Here is a 16109-nt window from a genome sequence, read left to right as displayed (position 1 = left end):
CTTTCTGCTTCAAACCCCACGCCAAAGTTCAAGTGGCCCAAGAGCGCTTCCTTCCAATCCCAGAGCCATCCACGGTACGCATCATGGTGAACGACACAATCCATAATCTGCAGCAGTACATCACACAGTTTGGATATCAGATTCCTTTTCTCCCCGAACACCTCACAATGTTACTAGAAACCGCTGGGCTCTCGCAGAAATATTATGTTACACTGAAACAGACAAACCTCGACACAGGGGAGGAAATTAAAGGGATAAAGTTCCCGCCCTGGTGGGACATTGATTTGAATGTCGAAGTTCCTCCGTGGATCCGGATTTGCTCGCACACTCTTGTAATTGTATAGTTTCTCATTGTGATGTATTTGTTGCGGCTGTCTTGCAAAAGGCAAAGCAAGGCGCTACGAAGTCGGTGAGAGGCCTTGGTTAAAGGTTGAACCTGAATGTTTTTCTCTGCAAATATGTTGTATGAATGTGTTTGTTGTATTTTAAGGGATGTATTCAGGGTGTTAAAAGCAAAGTATGTAGGGTTGGTTCGAGGCCACGATGTGATTTCACCAGCTGACGTTTAATATTCCAGAAGGATTCTTGAAACATCATAGGGGGGACTATAAGAATTCAGTGAAAACATTGACAGTAAAAGCCTATACTTTTGGACATTGCTTTAATTTGGATGTTACTGCACAAGGGCAGACAGCCTGATGTGGGACAGGTCCAAACATGTCCCACAGGAATACACAACAGGTGGGCAGGAATCAATGGCTGAACCGGCAAGAAGATGTTTGATGGATGGGGCCCTTTGTCATGTAATCAGTGAGAGATCAATAAGATTGGTCGATTCTCAAGACACAAAGGAAGCTTTTCGACCACCCAGACCTGTTGGAGCCTTGTCGAGGAAGCAGCCCAGTAACAAAGGAACAGACCGAAGACATGATTTTGTTCTTTCAGTTGCACTGCCTCATGCGAAGGACAGTTGAACTTTTGGCGTGAGAAGAAGCAGGTGTAAGAGTGATAGGTTTTGGCTGTCATCTCTCTCTCTCTCTCTCTCTCCTCTTCTATGTTTACTCACTTCATTCAATGCACAAGGTCTGAGCACTCCATCTGGGATGAAGATAAGAAACACCATCCACGAGCAAAGAGAGCCTCGCTATTTCGACTGGGAAGCTGACCTTGAGACTGGACTTGAATACCACAGATTGGTACAGAACCAGAAGGTACGCCTCATCAGGAGAAGCAGCGAGAAAGCCAGAGGGGTAATTGGTGAGCATGTATTCCAGCCCACACATCTTTAAGACCACCGCTTAGTGTGAAGGGGTGTCATGTATCCCAATCAAGCATTAGGGGTTTAGTGGGGAAGTTTTAGCATGGATTGTAAGCGTACGCACAATTCTGTTGGACAGATTCGATGGTGCACTTTTGAACCCGAGTAAGGGTGTTTTAGTCATGGGTACTTCACGTTAGGGGCCTGTTCAGATGAGCCAGGGTTGTGTGTTGTACTGTGTTTGCTTGTTTTACACCACCAGGGTGTGTTTTACTGGGTGCAGGTGTGCGCTTTAACTTGAATAAAAGCATTGCGACGGTTGAGACCGAAAGATCTGGCTATAACTGTGTATTTCTATTCACCACTATAATTCCGGTGTCTAGAACTGTTGATTCGAAACCATCAAGGGCAAAACCACTTACAGAATCTAAAAGGGACCAGTTCATCACTTTCCCTATGACCATGCAGGTAATGCGAGTCAGGGCTGTGGGGTTCTCCAGAATTGCTGGCTTCCCCAAGGTACAGGGTGCGATTGACTGTACCCACATCATCTTGAGAGCACCTTTGGATGACTCTGAGGTTTATCGCAGCAGGAAATGCTTCCAATCCCTAAATGTCCAGCTTGTCTGCATCGATATGCATCGGATCGTGCCAGTGGATGCCAAACATCCAGGTAGCATCTACGATGCTTTAATCTTATGTGAGAGCATTATATCTGCGATGTTTCAGGAGCTGCCAGAAGGGCACAGCTGATTGCTCGGGGACAAAGGGTATGGGCTTGCCACTGGCTTATGACCCCTCATTCGCAATCCCCGCACTGAGTCAGAGCGTCAGTACAACATGTCGCACATAACACCACGGAGCATCATCGAGCGGACAATTGGCATACTGAAGCACTGTTTCCGATGCCTGGACGAATCTGGAGGCTACCTGCAATACTCACCTCACCACATCGGTCAGTTCACTGCCGTGTGCTGCATGCTGCACAACTTGGCCATCCTGAGGGGACAGGTACTGGATATTGAAGATCCTCCTGAGGGGAGAAGGGGGTGGGGGGAGGAGGAGGAGGAGGAAGAGGAGGAGGCTGATGCTGACAGCGAGGACAAAGAGGAGGAGGAGGAGGAGCAGCAGCAGGAGGAGGAGGAACCCATGCTACCACCTCAACCTGCAAGACGACGGCGGAGGAGGTTGCCTTGAACACCTATAGCCATAGCTAGAGACTTGCGTCAGCAGCTAATCCGTGATCACTTTTGTGCCTGAAGGCTAAACGGCCGGACAGTGTTAACTATTTGCACCTGTTACTGTGAAAAAATAATGTACATAATAATGCACATAATGTTGTGTTGGTTTATGTTGCTTTAATTTAAAAAATAATGTGCAGGATTATTTTTTTTAAATTAGGTTTGTTAAACATTTGTAAATTTTTACTTAACTTTAATAAAAAATATTGTATCAAACTTTAAACTTTTGAATGAAGCAGCAACAAACAAGTAGCAGCAACAAACAAACTCTCGTTGCAGCCATCTCTCCTCCCCATTATTCAAAGACCTTAGCACTGTGCGCCCCTCTTGCCCCTGTTATTATCTCTACCTCTACCCGTGCTCGTTGTCTCAGACTTCTGCTTCCCCTCCCCAACCCCAAGGTTTTTTCTGCTTTCCGCGGAGGCGCATTTGTTGTTGGTGGGGTTGGACAGGGAGAAACCTAGCAGACAGCATTGTGGAAGACCAGGTTCATCGTCAGACTCTTCTTCAGCCTGTGGATAAACCCCTGGAACACTACCTGACTTTGGTCTGGGGATTGGAAAGTGAGTGTCAGCAGTTGATGCTGCCAATTGCTGTTGGGCAATGACAATTGCTGCCAATTGCTGCTGGGTACGTCCACTTATTGCAGCAGCTACCTCCGAAATTCCCTCCCTAATCTCCGATATTCCCTCCCTAATCTCCGACATTCCCTCCCTAATCTCCGATATTCCCTCCCTCATCTGTTCCAACACTGCTCCCATTCCTCCAGACAGTTGCTACTTCGACTGACAGTCCCGCTAATTCCACCCTCATCCCATCTACGGTGTTCAGGAGCAATCTCGTTTGCTCAATATTCTCTCCACTCATTCCCATGAGCTGTCCTATGTCCCCTGCATCCTGCATTTCAGGTTGAGTTCTCCTTCCCATCCTCCTTGGCCTTGCTGCAACCCACTGGGACCGGCAGCCTCAGACTGTACTCCATGAAATGTCGCGTCGGTTGTATCACTCAGCAAAGGGCTTGGCGCCCTCAGTGGGATCATCGGCTGCAATTCCAATGTAACCGTTTCAGTATTGGGGTCTTCCTGCTGGCCTTCATTCTCCAGCTCATCCTCGACCTGATGATGAAGAATATCTGGACTGATGGCTTCCTGATCTTCTGCTTCAGCTTCTGTCTCTTCCTGATGCGCGACATCTGCAAAACATTACAGAGCAGATGTTTGGTTAGCAGCAGGGGAGGGGGCAGAGAGGGCAGGGTGACACGAGTAGTGGGTCACACAGCGCAGGTTCTTTTCAAAGGCCACGATGCCAACCCAGACTGTGTAATTTGCAAGGCTTACCCTCTGTCAGTAGCCTGGCCCAGTGTCCACATTGGTGGTTGATCTTCTCTTGCAAGATTTAATCATATCAGCAATCCTCTGTTCCACGGCTGTTAGTTGCAGCCTACTTGCCGCACCTCCTCCACTTTTTGGCCTTTCTCAGTTGATCTGTAACACCTTCCTCTGCAAAAATGAAAACAGAACTTTTTAAGAGAGGGTCCTTCTGCTGTGCTGCACACACACACACACACATATTAGTCACATTTACAAATGTAATTGCAGTGCATAAATAAAAATATTATTTACAGTAACTGCTTGGCCAAGATCCTGCCACTTCTTTTTGATCTGCCTGCCGCTTCTCGGGATCAGGGCCACTGCATTAAGCTCTTCTGCAACTTGGTCCCAAAGTTTTGCTAGTAGAGAGGGTTTCAGTTTATTTTGTCCCATTCTCCCTTTGTTCTCAAGCTCATCGCATCTCCTCTCAATTATGTCTGCCACAGGCTCAATTTCTTCTGCTAGGAATCTCTTGGCCCTTCTCCCTCTCCCTTCTTCTTGTCCTTCTCCTTCCCCTTCCCTTGGATCCATCTTTTGCAGCTAAATTTTAAATGTCCAGATCCAGCTCCGATCTAAATGGGTTCTCACAAGCTGCTGATCCAGACCAGGAACTTTACTGTGAATACGCGGGCATATCCGTCGTGTGGAAAAAGGGATTTATTTTTTTCCGGCGCATGCACAGAGACATTTTGGCACACACTTGAAGCTCCATCCCCACACGTAACTTTGGGTACCACAGCGCCAAAATGAAATTTTACTTTGGCGAAAGTTGCATCTTTTTTTTCGCCGCAATCGGGCACAAAAGAAATCATGCGTTAATCCTCTAGGATGCCAAAAATCGGCAAAGAGGAAAATTGAGCCCAATGGGTCTCGATCTGGGTCAGCCATGTGAAGCACAACTCAGCCTCATGCTTCTCAAGCAAATCTTCCTACTCATCCAGGATCAGCTTGGAGGGCATGGTAACTCAGTCTTCATTTTCTCCATATTGATGTGTCTCCTCAAACCCTTTTCCCATGCCCACTTGACCATCACTTCCAATGCCAAATCTGAAGATCTCTATATTTTTTTAACTCTAAGATTGAGACTATCCATGCAACTGCCTCTGGCTGTACTTATCCCGCCTTTGCCCTGCTCCTGACTTGGCTCCAGTCCCCCCAACCCTACATCCAATCCTCTATCACTCTGTAGTTTCTCTCCCACCTTCCCCTCACCATCCTCTTCAAGCTCAACTGCCATAAGGCCCAACTCCTGCTCCCTCAATCCTCCACATCCACTCAACTCATGACAACTGTACTCCTCCTCCTGGCCCACATGCTTGCTGATATTGTTAACAGCTCTCTTTATTCAGGCACCATCCCTTATCCTTTCAAAATAGCTGTCATCCTCCCCTCCGTGAATTCTCCCACCCCCACCCCCCAACTGATCCATTCACTCCAACTACCACCCTATCTCTAACCTCCTTTTCATCTCTAAAGTCCTTGAACATGTGCCCACTACTGAATACTTTCCATTAATTTTCTGCTCTACTAACAGCACTGAACCATCCTGGCCAAAGTCACAAATGACATTCCTCTGTGACTGCTGTTAGATTTTCATGTTCTCTTCCACCACTTCATTGCATTTGATATGGTTCACGAGACCATCTTTCTCTATAGCCTCTCCTGCATTACCCAGCACCATGAGATTGCCCTTGCAATGGTTCCCCTCCTCCCTGTAGCAACAAGACCAGTTCATCACCAGCAATGGCTTCCATCCTGCACAGTCAATTACTAAGTCTGCCAAGATTATTTCCTTGGCCACCTCCTCTTCTGCATCTATATGCCATCCTCAATGACATTATCAGCAGCCATGGGGTAAGGTTCCTTATCCATGCTGAGACATCCAGATGTACCTCTTCAACACTTCCCTTGTCTCTGCTCCCTTACCACTGATTCTATCCGCCTTCCTGGCCACATGGCCAGGTTGAACCAGGCTACGCGAAACCTTATTACACTCAAAACTGAGCTTCAAACCTATCATCCTATCCTTCACTAAACCCATTTACAAATACCCATCTCTGTTCCTATCTCACCCCCAAATCAGCAGTAACCCTTATCCACACTGTTACCTATCAATTCAATTTATACAACATCTTCCTTCCTGGCCTCCAGTCCTCCATGAATTCCAACTTGTCCAAAACTCAGTTTCCTATATCTTGTCCCACAATTAGTCCTGTTCTTTATTAATCCCATCCTCACTGTCCTTCCAATGCACTGAAATGGAAATCTTCACCCTCCTCTTCAAATCCCTCGATGAATTTGCCCCCACCCTACCTCTGCAATCCCCTCCAACATGACATCCCCTCCCATGCACCTGGTCCTCTGTGTCTGGCCTTTTGCCCATATTCTTCCCGCCACTGGTGGCAGAGCCTTGAGCCAAGTAGAGCCCACTCCTTGAAATTCTTCCCTAATACCTCCTTCCAACTTTCTCGCCTCTTCATTCTCCATCTTTCAAAACCTTCGCAAAAAGATCAACTCTCTTCACTCTCCAAAGTGCTTCCCCATCGCAGTCCTCGTTTTTAGTAGCTTATTTCCCCTGGGTGGAGCACCTTCGCACTGTTTTCTACATTGAAGCGTAGGTGGCTGTTACTGAAAAAACTCCACTTGGTAAATTAGAGATTTTAAACATCGAGTTCATCTAAACATTAGATCATCGAGTTCAAACATTTAGCTGATATTTTGTTCTCACACTTTACCGGAAAGTGGGATGGTGAATCTTGATTTAACAAATGTTTATGAAACAGAGGAAAGCTTACCAGAAAGTTTTTTTAAAGTCCTGGCTTCCGCTTCACCTTAGGACATGTGTTCAGCTGTTTTTAATATTAACCCAAGATTTTACAAGGGGTCCTTGTGCACTTATCACTAACCCAAATCCTTTTGTTTTATAAATATTATGAGTAAATAAGGAACGCAGTGACATTTGAGCGACATTTAGAAAGGTTTGCATGAGAATGAAAGAATTCCACTCTTTCTAGCAGTCCATTGCATGCGAAACACCCCATATCCTCGCATCAATCTTCCCTTGTTCACGCAGTATATGTGGACCTGGTGTCTGTGCAGGCTGCCCAGACTGATATAACACAGTGCGGAGCGCTGCTGCTGCTGTTTCTTGGGTTACTATCTGGACAGCCCCCGCCCCGTCCGATCCCGGGAGGAATGGGTTGTTGCTGAGCCTGGCGAGTGGGAGAGGCTTTCGACTTTCTGCCTGGATCTGTCCCCCTCTCTCTCTCTCTCCCATCGCTCCGTTTTATGCAGCTTCAAAGAGTGACGAGCTTCTCTGGGACAACCTCCAGCTTGAGGATTGAGGAGCTGGGATCCGCGGCGCAGCCCAGGTCACACAGCCTTTGGCAGCAGGCAGGGTGAGCTCTCCAACGGGCTGCATCTTCACCGAGCAGCGGGCGGAGGCTTCGGATCAGACAAGGACCAGAGCGGAGTAAGAGTGCTGGGAAAGTGAGGACATTGCCAGCCCAGGCGGAAAGCTTGTTCTATCTGCACAGCTCTTTGACACTCTGGCGAAACGCGTAAAATCAGGACGATTCGTGCACTTTAGCCACTTCTCGGAGTTTGCCTTGTGTGTGTGTGTGTTTCCCTCGGGACTTCCTGAGAATGGAGCTGCTGCATGTTTGCATGAGTCTCTGTTGGATCGCTTCACTTGTTGGCTTTGGCATTTCACAGATGACCACCGAAGAATACCCGGAATCTGACAATGAGACCGGAGGGAGGTTTCTTTCACCTTCCCATCACATGGATTTATTCCACTCGACCACAGTATGGCCCAAGCAGGATGCATTGTCTCAAAGGGGGAGCGCCCGTCCCGATGAAGCGAACGAGATGAGCGACTTCAACACAACCCTGGGCAATATTAGCATTCCTGCCTGCTCCCTCCCGCCCTCCAGCAGCCGCACCTTCAATTACATCGCCGCCGTGGTCGCTTGTGTCATTTTCGTAGTCGGGGTGATTGGCAACGCGACCTTGCTAAGGATTATCTACAAGAACAAGTGCATGAGGAATGGTCCCAACTTGTTGATCGGGAGCTTGGCTCTGGGAGACTTGCTCTATATCACCATCGACATCCCCATCCATGTCTACAAGGTACAGCTGCCTTCCTCTGTCGTTCTCTACTCTAATTTCCCGTCTTCACCTCTCCTGCAGATTTATCATCTCATCTCTTGCCATCTTCACTCCTGCCCTCTTTTATTTCTTACCTCAACTTCAAACATGTTCCTGTTCTTTCACTTCCAATCTTTGTTTGTCCTCTTCATTCCAGCCCTTACCTCTCACATTGTCTTCTCCTCCAGCCCTCCACACTCCTGGCCCGTGCTCCCCTTTTTGTCTTCTCCTCCCATAACAATAATTTTATTGTCTGTTTCTTTCCCCCTTTTCCGATGTCTCTGCAGTCCTTCCTCTGTCCCTCAATATATATTCATACCCGCTGTCTATTAATTAACCCGGCCTCGTCTCTCGATCTATTTCACTCTCGGGCCATCTACTTTTATAGTGTATTTTTATATTTTGCATTTTATTTCCTGAAATTTAAAATTAAATAAAAAGGCTTCAGGTTCCTGACACAATTCTGTATTCTAATTTAATCCGAAGGATGTTACACTCACTTCTCACTCTTTGGTGTTAGTCAATCCATTCTCTTTAGGCTTCATTCCTTGTACACTATTCACTAATTCACTGTTTCTCCCTATCTAAGAAGGCTCTTCCTTCTCCTTCCATCTTCTACATGTAGTCTTCAGTAGTTTTCACTCTGATTTCGACATAACTCCTTTGTTCTTCTATCTGTCTGTCAGTTGTTAACTATTGCCATTTATTTCTATTCATACTATTCTAAGTGGACTTGCGGGTTAACTTTTGTCTTGTTTTTATTTCCTCCGCCCCCGTTTTGCTATTTTTTCCAATTTATTTAGACACATGAATTGACATTTGTGTCCTTTGCCAATCATCTTTTCCAGCTTTTGGCTCCAGAGTGGCCTTTTGGAATTGTTGTTTGCAAGCTGCTGCCTTTCTTGCAGAAAACTTCAGCGGGGATCACGGTGCTGAACCTGTGTGCGCTCAGTGTGGACAGGTAGGTCTCACACTTACATCTCTGTGCCACTTGTATATTCAGTGCCGATCTCCAATTCTGCGAGTTATCCAGGCTTTGGCACTCTAGGATCTTAGGCAACCTTGTGAACAGGAATATGTTATTTTGACATTGTACAATATGTTCCTGGCACTCAACATCAAACACAGAAAAATATCTCTAAAAGGAACAGAGTCTAGTTATGTGGGAATTTCAAGTTCAGTATCCTCAGAATTGTTTTTGAGTTCTGTACTCATTAATAAAAACAGCTTGCTTGCATATGTCATATAGTAAGGTTAAGTATAAATATGTCTGTGCTTTCAACTTTATTATACGGCTTCACGTTGCTGTTAGCTATGATAACAGTTAAGTGCATTCTGGTAAACTGGTCTCTGATATTTTTGATGTGTTCTTTATATATTCTTAAGGGATATTCACTATTATTTATTAAACTTTTGAAACTCACTGCAGTTTGATGGCTCTCTCCTATCCTTAGTTTCATTTCATAACAAATTGAATCACATTTTCATGTCTGTAAAATACAATACATTGCAAGCAAGATTTTTTAAAAAGATAATAAATGTCATTGTAGTGTAACTCTCTAGTATGCATTTATTCAGATTCAATTTGAATGAAGTTTTTTGATATCTATATGACCACATTGTTCCGCTTCTGAGACCTCGATTTGAATCCAGCCCAGAAAAATGTTGGCTCTCATTCTCCTAAATTAAATTCATTTGAAAAGTTTCAACCCAGCTCTAAGTGGATCTAGGTCCATAGAATTACCTACTAGTTGACAACAATTGCAGTAAACTGACAATTTCACTCAGGGTGGATTTTTGAGGTTGAGGTATATGGATATGTTTAGCTTCACCTCGCATCTGACCCACATTATATCTGATCTGGGAACATTTGACACTCACATTAGGGCAACAACTGAAAGAAAGGTTACATCCCAAACACTGAAAACCCTTGCCTTGATGATTACAACCATACCCCCAACCCCACCCCCTGTCCCCCACCCCCACATCAAATTACCACTAAAAAACTAATTGTAACAGATTGTTTTTAGATTTTAAACAACAAGCCATGTCCTTATTGTTATTACCCTTCTGAGATGTGTGGTGATGGCGGAGTACTTTTGTGTAACAGATTTTATTAAATAGAATACAATGGCCCTGAATTTGCGGTCGGGATGACGATGAACTGGCAGCATTTGTCGTCATTCCGCCTTTGAAACTGTCCGCAACTTCAGGATTTGGAGCATGTGGAAATCCTGAAGTTGCAGTCTGTCATTAACAGCTCAGAAACTGGCTGTGCTTTTCCCCCTCAGCCCCCTTCCCGCCCCCTGCAATCTGTGTAATAACCCAAATCAGGGTAACTGACAACCTCTTCTGCTCTTCTGCAGTAAGTATGCTGTTAAATTCCCCACTAAAAGTTAGACCCAAAGGGATTAGGTATAACTGGGGGTTTGAAAGCGGTATTACTGCTAAACAAATGTTATGGGTCAGGAAAACTAATTTTAATTTTGTGCAATGTGAAATTTGTTCATTTTAATAAAAATTAACATTTTTATGGAATTTTTCCCCCCAATTTTTTTTTTTAAATTTTAGCCATCTTCATTTCAGGTTTGCCTTTTCCCCATGTGAGAGTCCCAATATTTGTTCTGCTCTCTATAACATTTTTTTAAGTTAGAATTTTAAGAGTTTACTCACTTCCTTGTTTGCTGTCTGTGAGAATTCTGCATTTTAATTGGCTGCTTAAACTTGTTGACGTCACAGCAGTTCGTACAAGGGAATCCCCACTATTTTCCTTTAATTTGAATTGAAGGTCAGAAAACCCGAAGTTCTCAACACAGGGATCACAAATTCCGGGCCTATGTTTATCAAACTTATGTTTGGGGATATAATTATACCAATGACATTAATTAGTGTTTAACCTGTATAATAGCTGAAGAATAAAGGCAGAAAATTGATGTTAGTTATTTAGAAGGCTGAGAAAAAAATATTTCTTCCTGAACAGTGTGAGAGATGAGATGGTCTTACTTTAACAGTTTCTCTTAACATAACATTGCTTTAAGATTAAATCACTCTGTGATCATTGCAATTATAAACTTAAATAATGTTTAGTCTACCTGGGGAGCATAGAGAGCAAAATCAAGCAGAGAGACGTCAAATCCACGATGGAGCCCATCCAATTTTCCTTTCATTTAAGTTCGTGGAAGGAAAATCAGTCACACCCCATCTAGGACTTGTAGTCTTCCCTGTTTGATTTTCAACTCTGCATTCCACCCAGAAGATAGTTAAAACCCAGGCGGTGAAAACAAAAATCTACCCACAGTATATAACATTCTGTACAAGATAAATTTCTGTATGAAGTTGCATCATTAACACCATAACTTCATCCATAGGAATTAGTGTTCAAACCTAATGTTTCAAAAATTGATTAGTTGGGGTTAACTTTCAGTGCCTTCGTTTGGTGTTAACGGGGTGGTAATGGTCTCACAATGGGCTCTGTACCGCACTATTAACACCAGCGATGCAGCCAGCATCTTGTTTTGATAGGGGCCTACCATTGGATGGATAAAGCAGATGCCTGATTCAGACAATAGACCCCTTTTAATAGGGTAATCCGGATCCTGAGACGTAAATAGGATCCTGATTGCCATTTTAGGCTGGAACTAACCTGCACTGTGCACCTTCGGACCAGCTCCATGGGTGATAAAACCAAAGAGGCCCGCCAAAGGTAAGTGTCAAATTATTTTTGTGGCCGCTGGAGGAACTGGGCCACTGCCACCCCAAGGCACTCACCCTCCGTGAATGGGACCTCCGCTCCAGGGCTCTCACCCTCCTTGAATGGGACCTCTGCCCCAGGGCTCTCACACTCTGTGAATGGGACCTCCGCCCCAGGAACCTCATCCTCTGAATGGGACCTCCACCCTAGGGCTCTCACCCTCTGTGAATGGGACCTCCGTCCCAGGACCCTCACCCTCTATGAATGGGACCTCCGCCCCAGGGTCCTCACCCTCTGTAAATGAGACTTCCACCCCAGGGCACTCACCCTCTGTGAATGGGACCTCCGCCCCAGGAACCTCATTCTCTGCGAATGGGACCTCCACCCCAGGACCCTCACTCTCCGTGAATGGAACCTCCGCCCCAGGACCCTCATCCTCCGAAAATGGGACTTCCCTCCTCCCATCCCTCCTCCACCCACCCCCCCCCCCCCCCCCCACCAGCAGCTTACCTTGGTGGCGGCTGCCCCAGCCTGATCTTGATGCCTCAATCCGGCAAGCTGCATTGGGATGTCTGTTTGGCATACCGCAACTTAAATTTTAAAGAGGCTGGGGTGAGGAATTCTTTGCCGCCAGAATGGATGGCCGACCAGCGGGATCCGCCAGTCAGTCGCCCAAGAGTCAAAATCCACCCCTGTGTGGCATAACAGTCCCCCAAATTTTACCCCTCCTTTTGTGGTCACTGGTAGCTCCAGCATAAATTCACCATTCTTCATTGTGACCATGGGCAATAAACGCCAACAGGCTGCTCCACTGTTGAGAATAATAGAACCAAATCCCAATCCTGTTCTTTCCTGATATCCACACTTTTCAGATAGGAATCAAGAGCAGGAATAATACCTGATTATTTTCCCTTTCTCGCCCATTGATACTGGGGAATACTGTAATGCTCTTACTAATTTAGCGTAGATCGCTATCAGCTCAGCTCATTGTTGCATTTTCACTTCTGAGTCCAAAAGTTCTGGGTTCCAGCCCCGCTTCAGGTCCTTGAGGCTGTCACTCCAGGGAAGTGCCAGCTTTTAGATGAGATGATAAACCAAAGCCCTGCCTACCTATTCAGATTGACATAATTGATCCCCTGGCACTATTGGAAGTACATCATTAACACCGTAACTCATCCTAGGCAACATTCCTTCTTCAACCAACAATATGAAAAAGTAGATTACTGGGTCATTAATCCCATTGCTGTTTGTGTGGCCTAGCTGTATGCAAATTTTGCAAACAAAACAATTAACTGCTTTTCAAAATCCAATTCATTGGATGTAAAGCAGTTTGAGATACCCTGAAGCTGTCATAAGGCATTATATAAATGCAAGTTCTTTCTGATCAGGGATTGAACCTGGTATCTTCCATTAACCCACAAAGCCACCAAGGAACATCAGAATTAGCTTATAGCATTTTCCGTTCAATTAATTTCTCTTTGCTGAATAACCCACTGTGTTAATATTAAAATTCTGTGAATTCATTGAGAAAGGTTAGCATTGTGATGTCTGACTGATTATCACTCAATCAGGGAGATAAATTCTGGTAGCAATAAGGCCCCCAGGCCTGTGTGAGCTGGAGGAGAAGCGGGTCTGTGAGAGTTATGGAGGGGTGGGTCCTCGGGTCTGTCAGCATTGGACTGTGGAGGGAGCGGGGGTGAGAGGAGAGGGTGGTACCTGGGTCTGGCAGCAGTAGGAGAGGTTCCTGGCTCTGGCAGTACTGGTTCTGGTGTGTGGCAGCAAGGGGAGCTGGGCAGACAATCACTGTCCTCCCCATCAGTCTCATCAAACCACTAGCCCCTGGTGCTCCCTCACAAACCAGCACTGCCAGACCCCTGATCCACCAACCTTATCTTTCCCAGCTGTCAGGTTGGAGACAGGAGAGGTTATGATGAGAGGTCTAATAGTGATAGATTGAGATGGATGATCAAGGCTGATGTGGTAGATGAGACTGTTCGGGTAAGGAGGCCTGCAGTTTGGTGATATTTTGGAGGAAAAGAGTGGAGGACAATGGAAGCTAACAGCATTCATTCTAACCCTAATCTTCTCTCCCTCCATTCCACCCCCTTATCTGTTTTCCTTTCCGCAGCATGAATAAGTAGGGTTTGGGGGTCGGGGGAGGGGGTGGGGGGGATTGGGCGGTGGGAACTAGGCAGAGATAAATGGGAATGAGCAATTGGAACTGGTAGCAGTAGCAAAAATCAGTGGGGGTGCAGGAGTGGGGGGGGGACTGCACATAGGTCCCATTAAACATAACATAGCATAAAAATTAAAAATATATTAAAAATGCTAAAAAAATAACTATTTCCCAGGCCCCGATATTTACGGGCCGCGCATTTGGAGTGAGAGGGAACAGTTATGGACGGGAAATCGGAAGTATGGAATACCCAAACGCCCTGCAGTTTGTAACTGCAGGATGCCTTTTAAATTTTTTCTCCAGGTTTCCCACCTGACAGTCAGTCTGAAAGTAGGCTGGCTACCTGTTGGGTGAGAAAGTCTGCAGCAGAAGGATGCAGAGGAGGAGCAGGAAGGGAGAGGTCACCTTTGGATGGAGGTTTAGTGGGGGGGGGGCAGGGTGAGATCATGGGGGTGGGCGAGATTGTAGGAAGGGCGAGATCGTGGGGGGGAGATTATGGGGAGGAGATCACGGGGAGGGGGTTTTACAGGTAAGCTTGTTAAGCTGGAGGAAACGCTCCTTCCCTCCTGGCCCACAAGCAGTGCTGTAAATACTTTATGGATCCAGCCCTTCCCGCCTCCTTTTATCTGCCAGGTTTCCTGAGGTCCGGGAAACCCACCCGACATGAGTTAAAAATAAAAAGGTTGTTAAAATGGAGACATGCAACCTCCTTAAAATGTTTTATCAACTTACTCACCACATGAGAGCAGATTGGTCACCACCCCCCCCCCCCGGCCCCCCCCACCCTCCCATCCCACTTCCGTTGGGTTTCAAATTAAAATGTTAACTTATCACCTGACCTAAACTCACCCATTTTGGGGGTTAAAATTACCCTTGTGGTGTCCCTTAGCCTGGAGACTCAGCTAGGAGATTTCAAAGGTGGGTACACAACAAGGCCATCCACCCTTCAATGCCTAACATGGAGGATTTAATCCGAGGTCAGTAAAATCAATTTTAAAAATTCAAAAATCAGTAAAGAGTGACAGAAAAACATGATTGATATTGGAAAATTCATGACAGAGGAAGTGTTATAGGAAGTAAGGGTGACTCAGAAAGTGTGTGCTACATGCAGGACGTTTAATATATAGTAGAAAGGTAGAGATTGATTGTGAAGTGACAGCCCATAATATTGCCCAGCGTTACATTCAGCATGTAATTAATGCCGAGATTTAATAATACCACCTGCCCACTTTTTTTTGTCATAAAGATCATATTTGTCAAAACTAAAGTCCAGAAAGTCACCAAGCGTTACTTTCGGCACCTCACACACATAACGGCGACAATATCGCTCGCCGAAAAAAACGCTGTGAAAAAGTTGCTCTGACCTGAACTAATCACAACAGTATGGACGCCATTTTCTAAATCGCAGGTCACTTCATTTAAAAGGCTGCTCTGCTTCAACTTCGGGGGAGTTTGGATGTACTCTGGAGTTCTTTTAAGGTGATGTGAACATCTGAACAAACATCTTATCATACTGTGGACGATTGGAATTTAGTTTAGGTGTCTTAATGGGAAAATATACTGTTTGTGAACAATAGGTGTGATACTGATACTTACTGGAATGGGACCTGTCATTTCTCGCCTGTCTTGATGAGTATGCACATGCTGCAGACTAGAGATGGCAGAAGATATATTCGACAGCATTATGTGTCCAATCTAAGACATGCCAGACTGATGAGCAGGACCAGACCTCACACCCCCCCGCACTTACAGGGTCTTACCTCAACTTGTCCGTTAACACCTGCCTTAGGAGACTGCGCTTCCATAAGGAGGTTATCAGTGAGATATGCCAGCTCATCAGGGGAGATCTGCAGCCTTCCAGCACCATCAGGACCGCACTGTCCGTTGAGGTCAAGGTCACCGCGGCACTTTTGTTCGACATGGTGGGTTCCTTTCAGGCCTCAGCTGGCGACATTTGCGGTATATCTTAGCATGCCACACATTGCTGCATTCGACAAGTCACTGAAGCCCTTTACGCACGCAGGATGGACTTTATCAGCTTCCCGATGACTAGTGAGGCTCAGACTGAGAGGGCTTTAGGATTCTACCGAATAGCTAACTTCCCCAATGTGCAGAGAGCAATAGACTGTACGCACATCACGATGCGGGCACCTTTTCAGAATGCAGATGTTTTTCAGAACCGAAAGGGATTCCACTCCCTGAATGTGCAACTCGTTGTCGACCA

The 16109-nt window shown here is 45.7% G+C and overlaps 1 protein-coding gene and 1 long non-coding RNA gene across 2 annotated transcripts in view; one reads left to right on the top strand and one right to left on the bottom strand.

The window, feature by feature from the left end:
• Positions 1-2703: 2703 nt before the first annotated feature.
• Positions 2704-7235, bottom strand: LOC139247116 (uncharacterized). Its single transcript, XR_011590825.1, has 3 exons — positions 6665-7235; positions 3837-3998; positions 2704-3691 (listed from the first exon to the last, which is right to left on the bottom strand). It is a non-coding gene; the product is annotated as an uncharacterized lncRNA (long non-coding RNA).
• The window catches only part of ednraa (endothelin receptor type Aa), a 79678-nt gene continuing 70554 nt past the window's right edge, over positions 6986-16109 (top strand). The window contains exons 1-2 of the mRNA XM_070871522.1: positions 6986-8000; positions 8867-8979. Of these exons, the coding sequence (XP_070727623.1) occupies positions 7515-8000; positions 8867-8979 (599 nt within the window). The 5' untranslated portion in view covers positions 6986-7514. The remainder of the gene's footprint in view (positions 8001-8866; positions 8980-16109) is intronic.

This window comes from Pristiophorus japonicus, chromosome 2 (genome assembly GCF_044704955.1).
Source record: "Pristiophorus japonicus isolate sPriJap1 chromosome 2, sPriJap1.hap1, whole genome shotgun sequence".
Classification (NCBI taxonomy): Eukaryota; Metazoa; Chordata; class Chondrichthyes; family Pristiophoridae; genus Pristiophorus; species Pristiophorus japonicus.
The sequence above is the reverse complement of the archived record's forward strand: the minus strand, read 5'-3'. Positions and strand labels throughout refer to the sequence as shown.